Here is a 21,903-nt window from a genome sequence, read left to right as displayed (position 1 = left end):
GAGCTGGAGTTTTCTCTACCTAAAGGCAGGGCAGATAACCTCCTGCAGGGAAATTCACAAGTGCCCCCCCCACACACACACACACTCTTGGGTATAGCTAGAGTTAAGCTCAAGAAAGCAGGCAAATGACTACCAGTGAAGCAGCTAATAAACTAGAGCTGGCCAGATTCGAAGCTGAAGAGAAACAAAAAGAGCATGATAGACAGATGGCCTTAAGGCGCTTGGAGATGGAGGCAGAAAAAGCCAGGGAGGAGGCAGAGGAAGCTGCCCACAAGAGAGCTATGGAGAAGAAAGAAAAAGAGAGGAAGCATGCACTGGAGATGGAGAAGGCAAGGGCTCAGCAGAATATACCAACCAACCCTAGCAATCCTTCTCCAGGTACCGCTTCCCAACCCAGAAAGTTCCCCACCTACAAGGCAGGCGATGATACCAAGGCCTTCTTAGAAAACTTCAAAAGGGCCTGCCTTGGGTACAGCATCTCTACAAACCAGTACATGGTAAGCTGAGGCCGCAGCTCAGTGGACCCTTAGCAGAGGTGGTGGCTGTAATGCCTAAGGAACACATGAACAGTTATGAACTTTTTAAAACCCAGGCAAGAGAGTCAGAATGGGGCTAACACCCAAGCATTCCCGTCGGCCCTAAGGTGGAAACCAGATGTGTCATTTACCCGACACGCCTACCACATTGTGAAACATTGGGATGCCTGGATATCGGGAGCAAATGTTAAATCTCCAGAAGAGTTGCCCTTCCTAATGCAAATGGAGAAGTTCTTAGAGGGTGTTCCTGAGGAAATAGAAAGGTACATCCTAGATGGGAAGCCCAAAACTGTAATCGCGGCGGGGGAGACTGGAGCCAAACGGATGGAGGTGGCAGAAAGAAAAAAACTAGTAGCACTTGGGGCGAATATCAGAAGGGGCAATCCGAAATAAAACCCTATCACCGGGGGCAACCCAAGGCCCCACCTACATCCCAAGGAAAACCCCAGGCACCTTATCGCCCCACCACACCATTCTCCAGCAACCCACCTCGCCCCAGTGACCAGTCAACTGGGCGATGTTTTAAATGTAATGAGCTGGGGCATGTGGAGGCCAACTGCCCCAAGAACCCCAACAGATTACCGTTCATTGCACCGGGGTCACACCAAAGGTCCTCGGGCCCAGATGCCTCCCAGATACCCTTAGGACGAAGGGAAACTGTGAGTGTGAGCGGGAAGAAGGTTACAGCATGGAGGGACACTGGAGCGCAGGTGTCAGCTATCCATCAATCCTTAGTGGACCCCAACTTAATCAACCCAGAGGCCCAAGTGACGATTCAACCCTTCAAGTCCAACTCTTTCGATTTGCCTACAGCCAAGTTGCCTGTCCAGTACAAGGGCTGGTCAGGAATGTGGACTTTTGCAGTCTAGGATGATTATCCCATTCCCATGCTGCTGGGGGAAGACTTGGCCAACCAGGTAAAGCTGGCCAAGAGGGTGGGAACAGTCATCCACAGCCAGACTAAGCAAGCTTCCACACCTATCCCTGTTCTTGAGCCTTCCACCAGAGCCCAGTCTGTGTTACCAGAGACCCAGATGGAGGTGGTGGCACCGGATCCCCCACCAATGACTACAACGGCCATAGTGGATCCAGTCCCAGAGACCCAGCCAAAGCCAGTACCCGAACCGAAACTGGCGAAGCAACCAGCACCAGAACCATTGCCAGCACTGAGTCCAGCGCTTGCAACTCCGTCTACAGCTCCAACACCAGAGGGCACCACTGAGCCTGCACTGGCAGCAGCAGCAGATGACCCTACACAAGAGGTTCAGCCAGAGCCTGAAAAACCTGGTGGCTGAACTTTCTGACTTTATCCTGACCCATAACTATTTTACATTTGGGGACAATGTATACCTTCAAATCAGCGGCACTGCTATGGATACGCGCATGGCCCCACAGTATGCCAACATTTTTATGGCTGACTTAGAACAACGCTTCCTCAGCTCTCGTCCCCTAACGCCCCTACTCTACTTGTGCTACACTGATGACATCTTCATCATCTGGACCCATGGAAAAGAAGCCCTTGAGGAATTCCACCATGATTTCAACAATTTCCATCCCACTATCAACCTCAGCCTGGACCAGTCCACACAAGAGATCCACTTCCTGGACATTACGGTGCTAATAAGCAATGGTCACATAAACACCACCCTATATTGGAAACCTACGGACCGCTATGCCTACCTACATGCCTCCAGCTTTCATCCAGACCACACCACACGATCCACTGTCTACAGCCAGCTCTACGATACAACCGCATTTGCTCCAACCCCTCAGACAGAGACAAACACCTACAAGATATCTATCAAGCATTCTTACAACTAAAATACCCACCTGCTGAAGTGAAAAAACAAATTGACAGAGCCAGAAGAGTTCCCAGAAGTCACCTACTACAGGACAGGCCCAACAAAGATAATAACAGAACGCCACTAGCCGTCACCTTCAGGCCCCAACTAAAACCTCTCCAACGCATCATCAAGGATCTACAACCTATCCTGAAGGACGACCCATCACGCTCACAGATCTTGGGAGACAGGCCAGTCCTTGCTTACAGACATCCCCACAACCTGAAGCAAATACTCTCCAGCAACCACACACCACAACCACTAACCCAGGGACCTATCCTTGCAACAAAGCCCGTTGCCAACTGTGTCCACATATCTATTCAGGGGACACCATCATAGGGCCTAATCATATCAGCCACACTATCAGAGGCTCGTTCACCTGCACATCTACCAATGTGATATATGCCATCATGTGCCAGCAATACCCCTCTGCCATGTACATTGGTCAGACTGGACAGTCTCTACGTAAAAGAATAAATGGACACAAATCAGACGTCAAGAATTATAACATTCAAAAACCAGTCGGAGAACAGTTCAATCTCTTTGGTCACTTGATTACAGACCTAAAAGTTGCAATTGTTCAACAAAAAAACTTAAAAAACTGACTCCAACGAGAAACTGCTGAATTGGAATTAATTTGCAAACTGGATACAATTAACTTAGGCTTGAATAAAGACTGGGAGTGGATGGGTCATTACACAAAGTAAAACTATTTCCCCATGTTTATTCTCCACCCCCCACTGTTCCTCAGACGTTCTTGTCAACTGCTGGAAATGGCCCACCTTGATTATCACTACAAAAGGGTCCCTCCCCCCCACTTTCCTGTTGGTAATAGCTCACCTTAAGTGATCACTCTCATTACAGTGTGTATGGTAACACCCATTGTTTCATGTTCTCAGTGTATATAAATCTACCCACTGTATTTTCCACTGAACGCATCCGATGAAGTGACCTGTAGCTCACGAAAGCTTATGCTCAAATAAATTTGTTAGTCTCTAAGGTGCCACAAGTCCTCCTCTTCTTTTTGCAAATACCCCATAATGCACCAGCGGAGAGCGGTTCTCCATCAACGGAAACAGCCCCATCACCTGCATCGCTTCCAGAGAGATTAAGCCCAGGTTCACAATCCAGTGAGGAACTGATGTCTCCAGCATCAAGGGAACAGTTCCAGGCCAAACAGGAAGCAGATGAAAGCCTCCAGAGAGCCTGGACGGAGGCACGCAGCAACCCACCACCTCTCAACTCTTCTAATCGATCCTGGTTTGTTGTAGAAAGAGGACTTTTATATAAGGAAACTCTTTCTGGTGGGCACCAGGAAAACTGGCATCCTCAGAGACAGTTGGTAGTTCCAACTAAGTACCAGGAAAAGCTCTTGAGCTTAGCCCATGATCATCCTAGTGGCCGTGCTGGGGTGAACAGGACCAAAGACCGTTTGGGGAAGTCATTCCACTGGGAGGGAATGGGCAAGGATGTTTCTGCCTATGTCCGATCTTGTGAGGCATGCCAAACAGTGGTAAAACCCCAAGACCAGGTCAAAGCCCCTTTCCAGCCACTCCCCAACATTGAGGTTCCATTTCAACAAGTAGCTGTGGATATTCTTGGTCCTTTTCCAAAAAAGACACCAGAGGAAAGCAGTACAAACTGACTTTCATGGATTTTGCCACCCAACGGCCGGAGGCAGTAGCTCTAAGCAACACCAGGGCTAAAAGTGTGTGCCAGGCACTAACAGACATTTTTGCCAGGGTAGGTTGGCCCTCCGACATCCTCACAGATGCAGGAACTAATTTCCTGGCAGGACCTACGGAAAGCCTTTGGGAAGCTCATGGGGTAAATCATGGTTGGTTGCCACCCCTTACCACCATCAAACCAATGGCATGGTGGAGAAGTTTAATGGAACTTTGGGGGCCATGATACGTAAATTTGTAAATGAGCACTCCAATGATTGGGACCTAGTGTTGCAGCAGTTGCTCTTTGCCTATAGAGCTGTACCATGTCCCAATTTAGGTTTTTCACCATTTGAACTTGTATATGGCCGCAAAGTTAAGGGGTTTTACAGTTGGTGAAGCAGCAATGGGAGGGGTTTACACCTTCTCCAGGAACTAACATTCTGGACTTTGTAACCAACATACAAAACACCCTACGAACCTCTTTAGCCCTTGCTAAAGAAAACCTAAAAGATGCTCAAAAAGAGTAAAAAGCCTGGTATGATAAACATGCCAGAGAGCGGGCCTTCAAAGTAGGGGACCAGGTCATGGTCTTAAAGGTGCTCCAGGCCCATAAAATGGAAGTGTCATGGGAAGGGCCATTCACGGTCCAAGAGCACCTGGGAGTTGTTAATTATCTCATAGCATTCCCTACCTCAGACCGAAAGCCTAAGGCCTGGGCTACACTAGGGGAGGGTTCGAACTAAGATATGCAACTTCAACTACGCTATTCGCGTAGCTGAAGTCCAAGTATCTTAGTTCGAGTTACCTGGCCATCCTCATAGCGGCGAGTCGACTGCGGCAGCTCCCCTGTCGACTCCGCTCACTCTTCCTGCCGAGGTGGAGTACAGGCGTCGATTCGGGGATCGATTTATCGCGTCTAGACAAGATGCGATAAATCAATCCCCATTAGATCAATCACTACCTGCTGAGCCGGTGGGAAGTGATGACATACCCTAAGGTGTACCTTATTAATTCTCTAAAGCCCTTTTATTGCAGAGAATTAAAGGTTTGTCAGTTTACAGCCCAGGCAGGAGATGACGCTGAGTGGCCTGAAGGTGTCTACTACAAAGGGAAAAGTGATGGTGGCATGGAAGAGGTGAACCTCTCCATGACGCTTGGGCGTAATGCAATGACAGCAGATCAAGGAGCTGTGCACTAGCTATGTGCTGACATTGTCAGACACTCCAGGACTGACTGAACGGGCATACCACGCCATTGACACAGGTAATGTTCACCCAATTAGAGCCCAACCTTACCGGGTGTCTCCTCAAGTGAAAACTGCTATAGAACGGGAGATCCAGGATATGCTAAGATGGGTGTAATCCGCCCCTCCCACAGTGCATGGCCATCTCCAGTGGTTCTAGTTCCCAAACCAGATGGGGAGATACGTTTTTGCGTGGACTACCGTAAGCTAAATGCTGTAACTCGCCCAGACAACTATCCAATGCCACGCACAGATGAACTATTAGAGAAACTGGGACGGGCCCAGTTCATCTCTACCTTGGACTTAACAAAAGGGTACTGGCAGGTACCGCTAGATGAATCCGCCAAGGAAAGGTCAGCCTTCACCACACATGTCGGGCTGTATGAATTTAATGTGCTCCCTTTTGGGCTGTGGAATGTACCCGCCACATTCCAAAAACTTGTAGATGGTCTCCTAGAGGGATTGGGAGAATATGCAGTCGCCTACCTTGACGATGCGGCCATATTTTCAGATTCCTGGGCAGAACACCTGGAACATCTACAAAAAGTCTTCGAGTGCATAAGGGAGGCAGGACTAACTGTTAAGGCTAAGAAGTGTCCAATAGGCCTAAACAGAGTGACTTACCTTGGACACCAGGTGGGTCAAGGAACTATTAACCCCCGGTGATGTTACTGACATAAGCTGGGACCGTATAGATCATTGTTGCAACCAAAGTCCTGTAGTGGCATCAAATCTTGCATAAAGGGGGTCAAATGAGGTGTCTAAGACAAGGTTATGGTTTGCTGGTTATGATTATACTGTCTATATGTGTATCATTTTTATAGTTAAAGTTATGAATATTGGCTCTATACTGTCTGTATTTCAAACCTGTGCTATGTTTCTGGGGAACACTCCAGTCAAGTTGGTGTCAGCTCTGCCTAGCCGGCTTGATGGCCCATTAAGGACCATCAGCTATATAACTGACCCATTGAGAGAAGGTAGACTCGCCTTACGACTCAGCAAGGTGTGCAGGGACCTGCCTATGGACAGAACTCTGAGGTTTTTCCAGGCCATGTGCTGGATAGCTTGTCTTTGGGACAAAGAAAGAAAGACCACATGGCAAGAGACTATAAAAACCTGCTGCAGCTCCTCCATCTTGTCTTCAATCCTGCTTCATACCTCTGGAGGGACTCTGCTACACACTGAAGCTTTGAAGGAAGGACTGAATGATCCATCCCAGCTGTGGATGTTCTCCAGAGACTTGATTGAACCTGCAGTTTATTCTATCACTGCTGCAAGCCTGAACCAAGAACTTGGCCATTACTGTATGTCATTGATTCCATTTAACCAATTCTAGCTCTCATCTATATTTCTTTCCTTTTATGAATAAACCTTTAGATTTTAGATTCTAAAGAATTGGCAACAGCGTGATTTGTGGTAAGATCTGATTTGTATATTGACCTGGGTCTGGGGCTTGATCCTTTGGGATCGAGAGAACCTTTTTTCTTTTACTGGGGTATTGGTTTTCATAATCATTTGTCCCCATAACGAGTGGCACTGGTGGAGATACTGGGAAACTGGAGTGTCTAAGGGAATTGCTTGTGTGACTTGTGGTTAGCCAGCAGGGTGAGACCAAAGTCTGCTTTGTTTGGCTGGTTTGGTGTGCCTTAGAGGTGGAAAAACCCCAGACTTGGGCTGTAACTGCCCTGCCCTAAGCAATGTGTCCTGAATTGGCACTCTCCGTTGGGTCCCCGCCAGAACCAGCATCGTTACACCCCCTACAGGCCAAAGTGGAAGCTATCCAAAAGTAGCCTGTCCCAAAGTCAAAGAAACAGGTCCAATCCTTCTTAGGCTTGGCCGGATATTACAGGCAATTTGTACCGCAATACAGCCAAATTGCCGCCCCACTGACAGACCTAATCAAAAAGAAACAGCCAAGTGCCGTTCAGTGGACTGAAGAGTGTCAGAAGGCCTTTAACTAGCTTAAAGCGACACTCATGTCTGACCCTGTGCTAAGGGCCCCAGACTTTGACAAACCGTTCCTAGTAACCACAGATGCGTCTGAGTGTGGTGTGGGAGGAGTCTTAATGCAGGAAGGACCGGATCAAGAGTTCCATCCCATTGTGTTTCTCAGCAAGAAGCTCTCTGAGAGGGAATGCCACTGGTTAATCAGTGAAAAGGAATGTTATGCCATTGTCTACGCTCTGGAAAAGCTACGCCCATACATTTGGAGACACCTGCAAACCGACCATGCTACGCTACAGTGGCTTCATACCGCCAAGGGAAATAACAAAAAACTTATTTGGTGGAGTTTAGCTCTCCAAGATTTTGATTTCGACATACAACACATCTCAGGAGCTTCTAACAAAGTGGCTGATGCACTCTCCCATGAAAGTTTCCCTGAATCAACTGGTCCAAATCATTCTTAAGATGTGGGAAATATTGTTAGTCTTTATACAGTTAGTAGTACATTTAGAGATGCATGTGTCTTATTAACTGTTTTCTCCTAGAGGTCCAGGAAGAAATCACAGCCAGTGTTTCACCCTATCTGTGATTTGGGGGGCGTGTCAAATATAAAGGGAAGGATAACCACCTTTCTCTATACAGTGCTATAAAATCCCTCCTGGCCAGGCGCACCATCCTGTTACCTGAAAAGGGTTAAGAAGCTCAGCTAACCTGGCTGGCACCAGACCCAAAGGACCAATAAGGGGACAAGATACTTTCAAATGGGGGGGGGTGGAGGGGGGTGTTGTTTGTGCTCTTTGTTTACATGGTTGTTCTCTCTTGGGACTGAGAGAGGCCAGACAGAAATCCATCTTCTCCAACCCATCCTAATCCAAGTCTCCAATATTGCAACCAGTATAGGTAAGCCAGGCAAGGCGGATTAGTTTATCTTTTGTTTTATGTGAATTTTCCCTGTGTTAAGAGGGAGGTTTATTCCTGTTTTCTGTAACTTTAAGGTTTTGCCCAGAGGGGGATCCTCTGTATTTTGAATCTGAATACCCTGTATTTTCCTTCCTGATTTTACAGAGATGATTTCTACCTTTCTTTCTTTCTTTCTTTTTTAAATATAAAATCCTTCTTTTAAGAACCTGACTGATTTTTCCATTGTTCCAAGATCCAGGGGTTTGGGTCTTTGATGATTTTGTAACCAATTGGTTAGGATATTATTCTCATGCCTCCCCAGGAAAGGGGGTGTGTAGAGCTTGGGGGGATATTTTGGGGAAAGACGTCTCCAAGTGGGCTCTTTCCCTGTTCTTTGTTTAAAACGCTTGGTGGTCGCAGCATACTGTTCAAGGACAAGGCAAAGTTTGTACCTTGGGGAAGTTTTTAACCTAAGCTGGTAAGAATAAGCTTAGGGGGTCTTTCATATGGGTCCCCACATCTGTACCCTAGAGTTCAGAGTGGGGAAGGAACCCTGACAACACTAATCAAAATGTGCATCTTCTTATTGTTTATGTAGGGTCGGTAATGAGCCTGGTACTTTACAGAGAAGGAGGAACACAAATTTCCTGCTCAGAATTGTTCACAATATAAATATTTTAGATATTGAGTTTAAGTTTTATTTCTACTGTTAAATCCCACCACCATGGTAAACATAGAAATAGCACTATCTAAGTCACATTAAAACGCCCTGTTCCAAATCCTGACACCCATATGTTTTAGAGATAGTTCTGCTGTATCTGGAAGTCTGATGAATAACTAGGCTCCCAAAAGGCAGACTAAATAAAAATTGGGGTCTCTCTTTTTTTTCCAAAGTACATACATTTCATATTTACCTTTAGCTTTCAAAGAAAGTTCTTAGAATATTTAATCACATTTGTAGTTTGGCACTAGACCACTGCTCATAAACCCACCCTAATTGCACTGTGTATTAATGCCAAAAGACTAACTGTATGGTCTCTTGACAATTCAGGAGCCACTTTCAACATGAATCAGCAGTGTTCAACTGGAAGGTCAGAAGGGCATAGATTATGATAAGCTGTTTCCCGCAACACAAAGGCTGTCAACTGTGTTATTCCAGTTGTGAAAAGCATGTTAACAATACTAGTAAGTTCATAATTTACAGATATACTACGTGAGGTCTGCCATGCTGCCTGGAAAAGCCAACAACACAAGGTTATAAATTTAGAATGAGTTCTGTCAACACACAGCAGAAAAGAGAACATAGGCATTATGTAGAGAAAGGTTATGGGATGTTGGAAATTCCCACTTTACTAAAATCTCATGTGATTGTTTTGAGTAAAATCCTTACCGACATGTACAGATCACACAAAACAAGTGGTAGCAGGTTCAGTAAAATTCCTAAATGCATAACCCAGAATAAAGAACACAGTTGCAAGTGCCTCTTCTCTGGAAAACTGTCATCTTGTGATAACTGAGACTACGGAGATCACATCCAAAATCCATAAGGATCCACACTCTGATAGCAATGATACTTGATTTGCATACTTTTGTGTACGACAGCTTTCCCCTTCCCTGATCTCTTACTGAAGCAACAATATTCTGATAGAGAAATACAGGATCCAGTATGCTTTGCATGAAACCTCTGGTTACCCTAGGCATAAAATATAGCTCATATGACATGAGGGGGTGCTCTTGTTTTAAAATGTTCTCTTAAGTGCAGTTGAGCATGATTCATAACTGACTCAAGAGGCTATAATGGCATAGAAGGGGTTCTGATGATGTAAAACATAAAGCTTTAACTCAGATTATAATTATAGTACTAAACACTCATCTTCAAGCAATCAATTGTTACAAACCTACTATATCGAGTAGAGAAGTATTACTCCCATTTCACAGACAGGGAAAAGGAGTTAGAGGCAAACTGATTTGAATGAAGCCAGAGAAATCATTGTGCAAGGGTTGTTCCAATTCACAGTCCTGTTTTAGGCACTTAAGTTAGTAGTTCCACTGAAGTCAGTGGGACTTTTCATGGTTTGCACTCTTTTCATGTGCTTAGTTACACACATGCTTAAGTGCTCTGCTGAATTAAGTCCTTAGTTCTGTGTTCAGGCCACACCTCCATAGTCCTGGTCAGTTGTCTGCATCTGTTTAATATCTGGATTCGCCGATATATTTTACATAGAGAATAAATTCACAGCTGTGAAATACAAAGTTTGGGTCATGCTTGCACATTTCATCTCATGGCCTGACCACTAACACAATACAGTCAAATACTGTATGACAAACTAAGCATCTGATTTCTTAAGACATGCGAGTGCAGTATTTATACATAAAGCAGTAACAGTTCCGTCAGGTTTTGAGAAGAAAGGAGTGATTAGGGGTTGTCCCGTGGCTCCTTCTTTCACCAGAAAAGGCTTTTGCAACAGGACTTGGGGTAGGAGGAGCACTCTGCTTTTCAGAGGTACATATTTAAAGATCTGTGAAAGATTTGCAAAGTATCAGTGATGCATAGCCATGTCTCAAATAATCAACGGAGGCCTCATCTCCTCAAATGCCTTACCCTTAGAACGTGCAAGGTGACCATCTGCCAAGAGATAGCAATGTATGCCAGCCAGTACAAGGATTATTATGGAATGTAGACATTCAGCTGGTTGAAATGTAGGGAAAGCATTCTACCATAAATGTGAGCCGGTTTCCTAGGCAAATTACCTACGGGCTGGCTACAATGGGGCCCACCTCCTCAGGCTCTGTTTTTACTGTAACTGGAGTGAGGCACATCACTGAAATAAAGTGACCACCACCTTCACAGCTACAGGGATTGACGGGTTCTCACATTCGATTACTCTGAGAAATACAGTTGCAGAGATCTAGTGGTAAAACTAGAAAAAACAGTCTTCCAAATGAGGAGTAGGGAGGGAGTTAACAACCCCCAGGAAAGTCTTTCTAATGTGTAGTAGAACACAACTGTGTAAAACAATGAAAAGCGCATTTACTTCAGTCAGAATTAGAGGTTGATGAATACAATACTCTCTACTGTGGGTTTGCATTTTAAATCAAATTATAGGCAGAGGGTTTACCTTTCCCTCTTTCCCCTCAGATAAATCTTCTTCCTGCCCATCTCCAAAGTACGGAGCTGAATTAGCGAGGGCCCAGCAAGCAAGCATCTTGAGGGAAAGTTGTTTCCTCTTGCCATGTTTTATCTGCTCCCCATGGTGCTTTCTGAGTCAGTTTCTGCATCCGATGAAGTGAGCTGTAGCTCACGAAAGCTTATGCTCAAATAAATTTGCTAGTCTCTAAGGTGCCACAAGTACTCCTTTCCTTTTTGCAAATACAGACTAACACGGCTGCTACTCTGAAACCAGTTACAAATCTGTATGACAAGCTTTGTGTGCCCTACTGACACCACAGGGGATGGGGAGGAGAGCTGAGAGAGACCAGATGTGAGGAACTGGGAAGGGGTGGGGGGGTCATCTGTCTGATCAACTTATGAATTCTGGTTGTTAATGTGAAGTTTATTCTGAAAAACTGCTGTATCATGAGTATGTGTGCAGATCCACTATTGCTGAAATGTCCCGTAGCAGGTACACACCAGACAGATACAAAGGTAAATATTTAAGATGAATAACAATACCTTAATCACCCAAAGGTTCTGCTAAAACAGCAGCTCAAACCTTAGAAATCCAGTCTAGCTGACCCCTCTGAAGGGCGGGGGAAGGTGAGAGCAGTGGAAACTTACTCAAAAGGTAGAACAAAGGTGGCCAGGAAGAGTTTAAATAGCAAGCCACAAAGCAAGAGAGGACAGGAAGATGAAGCGTGAGACGGGAGTGAGCAAGGTCAGTGAAGCTCTGGGGAAGGGGCTTCATGAGGGAGAGACCACCCAGTATGTAACAGCATGTGTGAGGCAGGGGGACACTGCCTGTCTGCCTTCCTGGATAGCAATGATCCCTAAGTATGAGATAGAAAAAGACCGGTGTGTGACTGTGTGTTAACTGCTTCACAACTGCTGCACACCCTGGAGAGAGTTAAACTGCAATCAGGAGCATCACACCTTTGGGGTGGAGTTCTGGGAGAGGAACTGTTTAAATAACTGGGCAATCTGGGAGGGCCATAGCTGCTCCTGGGGGCTATTGGCAGGGGGGCTCAGGCATTCCATTTCTGAGGAGGGGGAGTTGACAGAGTCAGGGCCTAGGAAACATGCCGGAGAACCCAAGGGAGGAACCAGATCTGTGGTCTGCTGAGGCTCCAGAAGCTTGAAACACGCAGAGATCCAGAGCACAGAGATATGGATTCCCTTCACTGCAGTCCTAGCAGGTGGCTGGCAGAGAGCATTCACAAGGACCTGTCCCTGTGACACCAGACTAAGAGAAACGGGCACTGAAGATGGAAGTTTTCCTATATAGTGTCTTTCTGTGGCTATAAAACTTAACATGTCCTGACACACTGTTCAAGAGCTGGTCCCTCTGGCTGGCAGGTTCACATAGTACCATGTGACTCTTCACCCCTGCTTCTGAGAACATTGGGCTTTTTGGGTTTTGCCTCTTGGGTTAACAAACTGCCTCCAGAATCCAACGACTCATTTTCAGACCTAGTACTGATTCCTGAAGAGCTGGGGTAGCTAGAAGGGGCACACACACTGCACTGGAAAACTCCCCTTTGGCTGTAAAAGGCAGAAACATCTGCTGGAGCTGTAACTGGCTCACTAGCCAAGTTCAGGAGCAGGTGAGCCAGGGCAGCTCTATAATCAATGGGAATTGCCATAGAGGTTTTTCAGGGATCAGCCGGGGGGGGGGGGGGGGGGGAATCAATCAACAAGATAAAGAGCAAAAAGAACAAACACAGTTTAAGAATAACCCTCTGGGATTTTCACAAAGTCACATGGACAATTTTATTCCCCTCAAACAATCTAATTCCTCTGTTGCCCTCCTTTGGCTGACTGCTCTCAATTGGTTCAGGCTGATTATGATCAGTCTGCTGACTTCCATGAGTGACCCCTTCATCCTTGGTCTATCTGCTGAGGTGGTATTACATTACCAGTCTGAGCTTCCATCGGCTGCTCTTGAACACAGATTTAACAATGGGGTGGGCTCAGTTAGCCTATCACTCATACACTGAAAGACACTCAAAGGAAATAGGCAATTTGTTTATGAGCCAAGATTTCTGCTTCAGAGTTTTCTTTTTTGTATCAACACTTCCATGAATTGAGATTTCGATCAACTCTTTGTTACCCAGCTTGACATTATCAAAATATCAACACCCTGACAACCTGCTGGTGTCAAAAGTGAATGTCTTAAAGTCCTTGGACTCAACATGTAGACAGGCTTCCAGTTCCAAACTTTGATCTCTATTATAAAACAGGACCAATAAAATATTGTAGGGATTTATGGCTGACCTTTCACTTGAGTTGCTTCACACCTAAAATAACACCACCATAATATGTGCCAAAAGGGAGAAAACTGTTTAGGTTTTCTTGCTTTTTAAAACTTGATTCACTCTTACTTCTAAACCTCTGGCTTTTATTAAACAAACTGAAAAGGAGTACTTGTGGTACTCAAGTGAGCTGTAGCTCACGAAAGCTTATGCTCAAATAAATTGGTTAGTCTCTAAGGTACCACAAGTACTCCTTTTCTTTTTGTGAATACAGACTAACACGGCTGTTACTCTGAAACCTGTCATTAAACAAACTGTTAGCCATTATGCAATAATTTGTCTTCTGGACAGATGGTTCAGGGGAATTAAATAAGTAGATTTATTTAATTTCCTTTTTGAGAGGATTTGCATTATTCTAAGTAATGGCAGCATCACAGCGGCATTTATGGAACAGTTCCATCAAAGGAAAGTCTATTTTCTATGAGCGTGACCTTGCCATCTTATTGTTTCAAACCAGCTCTTACTATCCTCTTCTCTCCAGACCCACACTTATTTTTAGCAAATTTGTTAGAATTAATAACCATCACCTTAAAAAGTAGGAATTTTCAGATCCAACATTTAATCAATTTTTAACCACGTTAGAGACACTGGGAAAAGTCTTCCATATTTTCAATACCTAATTTGAATACCTAATTGCACTCTTAAAAATCTATCCGAAAGAATGGACAAAACACCACTTCTGGAGTTAACAAACCAAGGCAGTTGGAGAACAAATAAAAATTTAGGGCATGAAAAGGCATTATGTAAGTGGAAATCCTAGTTAAACACAAAGAATGAAATCTAAAGCTAGTTGAAAACTTTCTGTCAAAATTGTTCTTCAACAGGAAATTGGGTTTTCAAATAAACACATTTTTTTCATAAAAAGTATTTGTTTTCCATGGAATTTTTTTTTAAACACAAAAAAATTAAGCCTGAAAAGCAAAATATCTTGATTTATAAATGCTGCCACAGTGCCTCCCGGGTGTTTTAGTTTGATTGCCTCATATCCCCATTCTCCTCTATAGGAGAGGCTTCCTGCAGGACTATACCTCCCATGACACCATGGCTAGCAACTCCCACGGTCTTGGAAAGGCGAGGCAGCACATCATAGTAGACCATGGTGCATTATGGGAGATTTAGTCCAACCAGGAAGCCCAGCCCATAGAAGAGAATGGAAACATGAGGCACCCGAACTACAACTCCCAGGAGGCACCATTCCCAAATCAAAATATTTCTGTTTTCAGACTTTTTATATAGGATGGTCGCTGACTGATAAGTGGAGTTCTCTGGACAAACTGTGCCTTCAGTTTCACACTGTAGCACCTATGTGCCCTGTGTCTTGCAATGAGAAAACTATTCTAAACAGTTTATTCATTTGAAACCCTTGTGCACGGACCCACAGAGACAGTGTTCCAATTGCTATTCCAAGTGGCATCCCCATGCCCATAAGCACTTAAAAAGCCCATGGATTTCTTTGGTTCCTCCTCAATTAGGTCCTCTCACTAATCCAACTAAAACTAAAAAGCTATGGAAATAAATTATAAATCACCTACTAAGAATAAACAACTAGAAACTGAAACCAACATAACTGCACAATTAGCATCAGAGAAATAGCTCTGAATCTGCTGTGGCTGGTGGACAAAACAGAACAGAGGATCGTTACTGAGATGTGGCATTTTATAAGCACAAGTGAATACACACACACACCCTCTAACGGGTAAGCTGTGTTACAGTGTTCCGGGACCATCAGACTCAGCACGAGGGTGGGAAACTACAGAAGCAATTTCGTGAGGGAGAAGCAAGTGTTACCGACACAGGAAAGTTTTAAAACCTTCAAAAATATTTCTAGACAGTGTCCAAACAACAGCGAAAGGTCAGAGCACTGGTCAAGATGCTAAGATGTCAAAGACTATGGCCCAACTTCCAATCACTCTCAGCCAGATATAACACAAGTGCAACAAGAGTAAATTTCCCCGGGTAACAGATTAGGGATGGATTCACGCTTACTGATGGGAGAAATCTTTAGTTTCCAATGCTCTTTCCAGCTCCCACAGAGATTTGAATGTGCCATCTTATGAATTATAAGCAAATCTGGTAAGGAGGGGATGGGAGAAAGGTCATTCCAGACCACACACACTAAACAGAAGAATGTTAACCAGAGATGCCCCTTCTGCTGGGTACATCCATGGAACAACAGTGGAAGGTGTAGCCCAACTGATCAGGAGGGAAGACGAGAATCTGCTCTTATGAATCTTGTGCTGTCCCTTCATATTCCACTTTCTGTCGCTGCTGCTATAGGATTACACAGTGGGTTGGGAGAAAGAAGGTTATATGGCTTCCTTCAATGCAAGAAGAGCCTGTAATATTCAATGTAGCCTGAAAGCACTTTTGCACATGTAACTCTGAAAATCGGGAACACCACCATGATACAGATTTGACCTGGAAGCTTCCTAAACTTACCCCATCAAATAATTGAAAATCAGCATATACGCATTAATACGTTTGACTTTAAAAATGTAGCATTTGTTTCTTAGGTTGCTTTGATCGATGCCTGTTGAATTTTAATTACATTTTACTGCACGGTGAAATCGTGTATTCCTGTTTCATGCAACGCCTTCTTTGGCTGTACTGAGATTTTGTACAACTTTGTTATCCATGTGTTGGATTTGCTTGTTTCTTGTAGGTTTACTAGAGTAATGGTTTGAGTTTCATAGAATCATAGGACTGGAAGGGACCTTGAGAGGTCATCTAGTCTAGCGACCTGCACTCATGGCAGGACTAAGTATTATCTAGACTATCCCTGACAGGTGTTTGTCGAACCTGCTCTGAAAAATCTGCAATGATGGAGATTCCACAACCTCCTGAGGCAATTTATTCCAGTGCTTAACCACACTAACAGTTAGGAAGTTTTTCCTAATGTCCAATCTAAACTGCCCTTGCTGCAATTTAAGCCCATTGCTTCTTGTCCTATCCTCAGAGGTTAGGAACAACACTTTTTCTCCCACCTCCTTGTAACAGCCTTTTATGTACTTGAAAACTGTTATGTCCCGCTCAGTCTTCTCTTTTCCAGACAAAACAAACCCAATTTTTGTCAATCTTCCCTCATAGGTCATGTTTTCTAGACCTTCAATCATTTTTGTTGCTCTTCTCTGGACTTTCTGCAATTTGTCCACATCCTTCCTGAAATGTGGAGCCCAGACTGGACACAATACTCCAGTTGAGGCCTAATCAGCACGGAGTAGAGAGGAAGAATTACTTTCTCGTAAGTTTGTTTCATTGCTTCTGATAATGATCCTTTATAGTGAATTTAAGGCAAAAGGGAGACAGGTCTCAGAAGAAGTAGATAGCCATTCTTACCTTCTGCACTAGATACACACTAGTTGCCCTTCCACTGGCCACTTGATCCAGCGCTGTTCCTTCCAGAACAAAGTAACTCACATCTGCGATATGAACACCCACTTCAACGTTTCCTGAAATTGCATCGGGAAATCAGTATAGTATTAGAGGGAAGTAATTGCCTCCAAAAGTCACCTTTCAAGAAGAATTTCTACAGTTTTACAATCACTAGACTTTCTGCCAGGTCATTTTTGGCAGAGCAGTTATTCAAGAGGTATGAGTTCTGGGAGTTAGCACAGAGCCATCGATAACGAGACAGCAAGGAAAATGTACAAAAAAATGACAACACGCAACATTCACAAGTATTTTTCCTCTTTAGACAGGTCTTTACATTTCCAGATATAGATTCTTTTGACTGATTTAGCAACTGACACGCTAAACTCTTGTCTCTCTCTCATCTGATTGCTGAAACCTGCCAGTAATTGTTGCCCCTAAGACTGGGGCTGATAAAAGCGCTGTATTCTACGATGCAGACTCTGATTACCCTCATCTGAAGTTGAAGTGTGCACTGCAGAGACTGCAATTTGGGGGGCCACATTAGAGTTTTGTCTAGGACTAAGAATTCTTTCTTTATCTAGGTACTGATATGGCCCCGTTACTGCAAGTGGATATGCACTTAGTAAGAAGCGTGTGACCATGTCTTTCAAATCTGGACCTTGTTACAATGATCCAGGCCTTTGTTACCTTGATATTAGGACACTGCAAAGCAACCTACATGGGCTTCACCTGAAAACCATCTAGACATGTAAGGTAGTACAGAATGCAGTTGCAGGCTTATTATGCAGTACTTCAAGCAGGAAGAACATTACATGGTTAGCTCTGAGATCTGCACAAGTTTCCATTTCATTTCTCGGTGCAGCGTAGGTTGCCGTTTATGACCCATGAAGCGCTAATTGGCTTAGGACACTGGACACCTGAAAGCCCAGCTCTCTTCTTGCATGAAACTGTTGCACAGGGGTTCTCAAACTTTTGTACTGGTGACCCCTTTCACATAGCAAGCCTCTGAGTGCGACCCCTCTTATAAATTAAAAACACTTTTTAATATATTTAACACCATTATAAATGCTGGTTTGTGAAAAGTGAGGTTTGGGGTGGAGGCTGACAGCTCGTGACCACCCACTTAATAACCTCCCAACCCCCTGAGGGGTCCCAACCTGCAGTTTGAGAACCCTGCTGTTGTGGTTACAATTAAAGGAGGTATTTAAAGCAATGGGCTGCTAAGTCAGAGGAGCTGCTCACAAGGTGTTTACCATGAAGCAGGCGTCCTTAGCTTGCTTTGTTGACCTTCAAGGAACACTACAAGTGTCATCTGTTTTTTCACGAAGAACTGGGCGAACAGATTTACAGTGATTAGCTGCAGAATATTTTTAATTCCATTGATCTCTCAATTGTTAATAGGCTTTTGTTTGTTTGTTTTTAAATAGGGTTCACCCTGGATAATGACTTTGTTTGTATTACAGATATTTATCTAAAATATATATATATATTTAATACAATTTACACTAACTCTGTACTTGTAAAAAACACATTATAGGGCAGTTTTGCAAGCAGGTGTAAAAATAAAGCATGAATCTATAGCATGATTGTTCTCATCTAATGTCTGTATTTTAAGTGTAATTTGATAATAAATACATACAATAATTAAGCACTGCAATATATCTGACTGCACACTCTTCTGATGATGCTGGAGTTTAATATGCTGGGAACTGAAAGTTATACTTAAGCATATATGAAGGCAGCTGAAAAGTACAGGGAAGAGGGAATGCTGGAATTTAGCTTTGTCCAGCTAACCTGTATTCCATTAAAGTGGCCTGCAGAGAGTAAATACAATGGGCCGCAGTGGGAGAGTATAATAATCCCGTCCCACACTGAGGAACAAATTCCATAAGTCATTAGAAAGCTTGGGAGAAACTTCTGTAGATTAAAAATCACATGGTTCACCTCAGAAAGCAGCCTACAGCTGTGTTGTGATATTATCAGATGCCCTGAAAGCTGCTCTACATGAATCAAGAGCCCAAGCCTGAAACTACTTAGACAGTAAGTACTTAGACAGTAAGACCAACAGTTTGAACAACAGTTTGAATATTACGAGCATTTGAAGCCAACACTTTCAGAAGGTAAAAAAAAAAATACTGATTTCTTTTGAAGCCAATATTGTAACATATAGACCCTACAGGCAAATATTGACCAAAGGAAAAGGAGAAGGGGTCATTACATCATGACTTTAATGACACCTTAATTCCATATGCGCACTGTTACATATGTGAACTTTTTTGTCCTCAGCAGAAAAATCGACAAACCAAGAGAGATCTCATTACATGAGATAATAAAACATGAAGGCAGCCAATAAAAACACATTGAACAGAGTTAAATTTCACTCAGGATTCCCACCAGAGGTTCTAAAAGCAGGGGTCAATATGAACCCTCTGCGTTTGAACTTTTAATGGAAACCCTAAGTAAATATTTTGTTACATATATTGATATAATGTGCACTGGCAGCTCTCAGGTTTGTGTTGCTAAAAGTATGACTCACTCATTCCCCCCTCCCCACCAATCCAGTCCCAGAGAACTTTAAGATACAGTATAGAGATTTCTGTAATCAGCCAATATGACTTCTCTTAAGCCACTACTTTTAATATGTCCTAGGCAAAATACCAAACTTATCTGTTCAGCAAATGCTGCACAGGAATAACTACCGATCGTTTTCTTCTGGTTTATTTGCTAGGAAAATGAAAGATCTTTGTAGACAGAATAATGTGGTTTCCCAGAATTCCCCTCCGGATTTGTGGGTATTATTTTCTTTTGTCTAAATGATTTCCATTTCAGTGTCACAAAAGGAAAGGTTGTAATATGGACATTATTTCTTAAGGATAAAAGAGTGTGCAATCTGCAGAGAGGGAAGGCGAGTGAGACCAGCACATTCAGTTATAAAAAAGGACAAATGCTGAGGTCAGAAAAAAACATGTCATCCCTGAGAACAGAGGTCTCTGGGAAAAGTAAGGATAAGCACAGTGCAGGCCACATACGGCCCACTGCATTCTACAAGGAAGCCACATCCACCTTCATGTTTGATGAGGAAGGACAATTTCAGAGCAAATGGAGGCTGCAAGTCACAGGATACAATGCTCCATCCTGACTGAGTTTCTCGAGCAGCCTGTCTTCAGAAAGAAGCTTTACAAACCATGCAGACTTGCTTCACCACGGAAATGCAGCTACCTCTAAAGATACAATACAACTACAGCAGTGCACAGCAACACAGACTTGTGTTCAAGCCATAGCAACCTTCAACAGAAGTTTAAGATTGGATGTAGAGAAGAATACTGCACCCAGTGATAAACGTATAGGAATTTAGTCAGGCAGACTATTCAGCTTGGAATCTAAGCAAGAGCTGAAAGCTAACACCTAATTCAGTGAAAAGTGCCATGGGATCTTTGATGGCCAAGAGCAGTCAGGACCTCATGGTTTTATCTCATCTAAAACTAATCAGCTTTAACAGAGATAAAACTAGATTCTTCAGTCCCATTCTGACAATGCCATTTTGGCATTGGGGGATTAGGGCTGGACAAAATTTAGGTTACTAGATGCTATGGATTGGAGAATATAGACTATGTCATGTACATTGGAGGGAGAAAGAGGAACTGCTTGAAATCCAGCAACTGCATTGCAAGACCCACCAACAAAGAGGCGTTTCCATCCAGAGCTCTACAAAGTAGAAACAGATCAAATGACTTGCTCTCACCCAGCAAAGCTTCCTTTAGGCTAACATATTTTGCAAGATTAACAGTAGCTGTGGTCATCACACTGATTACATGCAATCATAGAAGTGCTGCGACTGAAAAACAATCCTGTTTCTCACCTTGCAGAATGACAGCAAAGCTTTTCAAGCAACACAATTCACTCCTAGTTTAACAACAATTTAGCGGATGGATAAGACACAAATAATGGACTTGCGCCATCTACAAGTTCCCACAATACAGTGTGTGATCTCATACCGAAGTTTAACAAATGACAGAGCTAACAACAATGCTTCACGCAGCTCTAACTGGTTTTATAGAGGGCTCACTCTTTGATTTGAAAATCTAATTTATTTGAGCCCACTCCCAGATGTTGTATGGATGCAAAGCTGATCAGATGCTGACATCAAATGTGAACGATTTACATTTGTCACCTCGCAGGAGAGGTAAGAGCCAGCTCTTGGTTTTGACTTCTTTGCTGATGATCTCACTTTCTTGAACAAAAACTGTCTGAAGAACGTTTTTTCCCTTCATTATTGAAAAAAGGATTAAAGAGGGGAGGAGGGGAGAGAAGAGAACAGGCTCTTTCAATCTGCAAGTGCTCAGCAAGAACTGCCAACACAGCGATGTGTGTCAAGTGTTTGTTCTAGGACTTTGAAAGCTGAAGTTTCTATTTATGGGAACAGCAAGTAAGACAACACCCTGGTAGTATATTCATATTCAGAGAAGGCGACCAAGCAAGTTAACATCACACAGGTTTTGGCATACAATGTATAGGAAAAAGCAAACATTTAATGGCCACGAAACTCAAAACAAAACATCAAGAAGATAAGGTGGCAGAAGACAATTCCTTAGAATTTGTACACTTCCTCACGGTTTCTACCCCTCCTCCACCACCACCATGTTCAGGAGAAAAGGTGACTTAAGAACTTCTGTCACTGTTCATCTGAAAATGTAATACAAGAGTATGGCTGAAACAAAGACACAAGACTAATGGTTGTTTGCTTACTGTCAAAACTACAGAAGCGTAGGGGCCCCAAGCAAGAATTAGGGTCTCATTGTGGTAGGTGCTGCACAGAGAAGTAAAAGGTTTCAGAGTAACAGCCGTGTTAGTCTGTATTCGCAAAAAGAAAAGGAGTACTTGTGGCACCTTAGAGACTGGTTAGTCTCTAAGGTGCCACAAGTACTCCTTTT

At 43.6% G+C, this 21,903-nt stretch overlaps 1 protein-coding gene across 3 annotated transcripts in view; it reads right to left on the bottom strand.

The window, feature by feature from the left end:
* DIS3L2 (DIS3 like 3'-5' exoribonuclease 2) overlaps positions 1 to 21,903 on the bottom strand; it is a 282,912-nt gene that overhangs the window by 109,271 nt on the left and 151,738 nt on the right. For all 3 annotated transcript variants that reach the window (XM_048863668.2, XM_048863662.2, XM_048863667.2), the window contains one exon: positions 16,937 to 17,049. In XM_048863668.2, coding sequence (XP_048719625.2) covers positions 16,937 to 17,049 — 113 coding nt within the window. The remainder of the gene's footprint in view (positions 1 to 16,936; positions 17,050 to 21,903) is intronic.

This window comes from Caretta caretta, chromosome 9 (assembly GCF_965140235.1).
Source record: "Caretta caretta isolate rCarCar2 chromosome 9, rCarCar1.hap1, whole genome shotgun sequence".
Lineage (NCBI taxonomy): Eukaryota > Metazoa > Chordata > Testudines > Cheloniidae > Caretta > Caretta caretta.
This window is presented reverse-complemented; position numbering and strand designations above follow the sequence as displayed.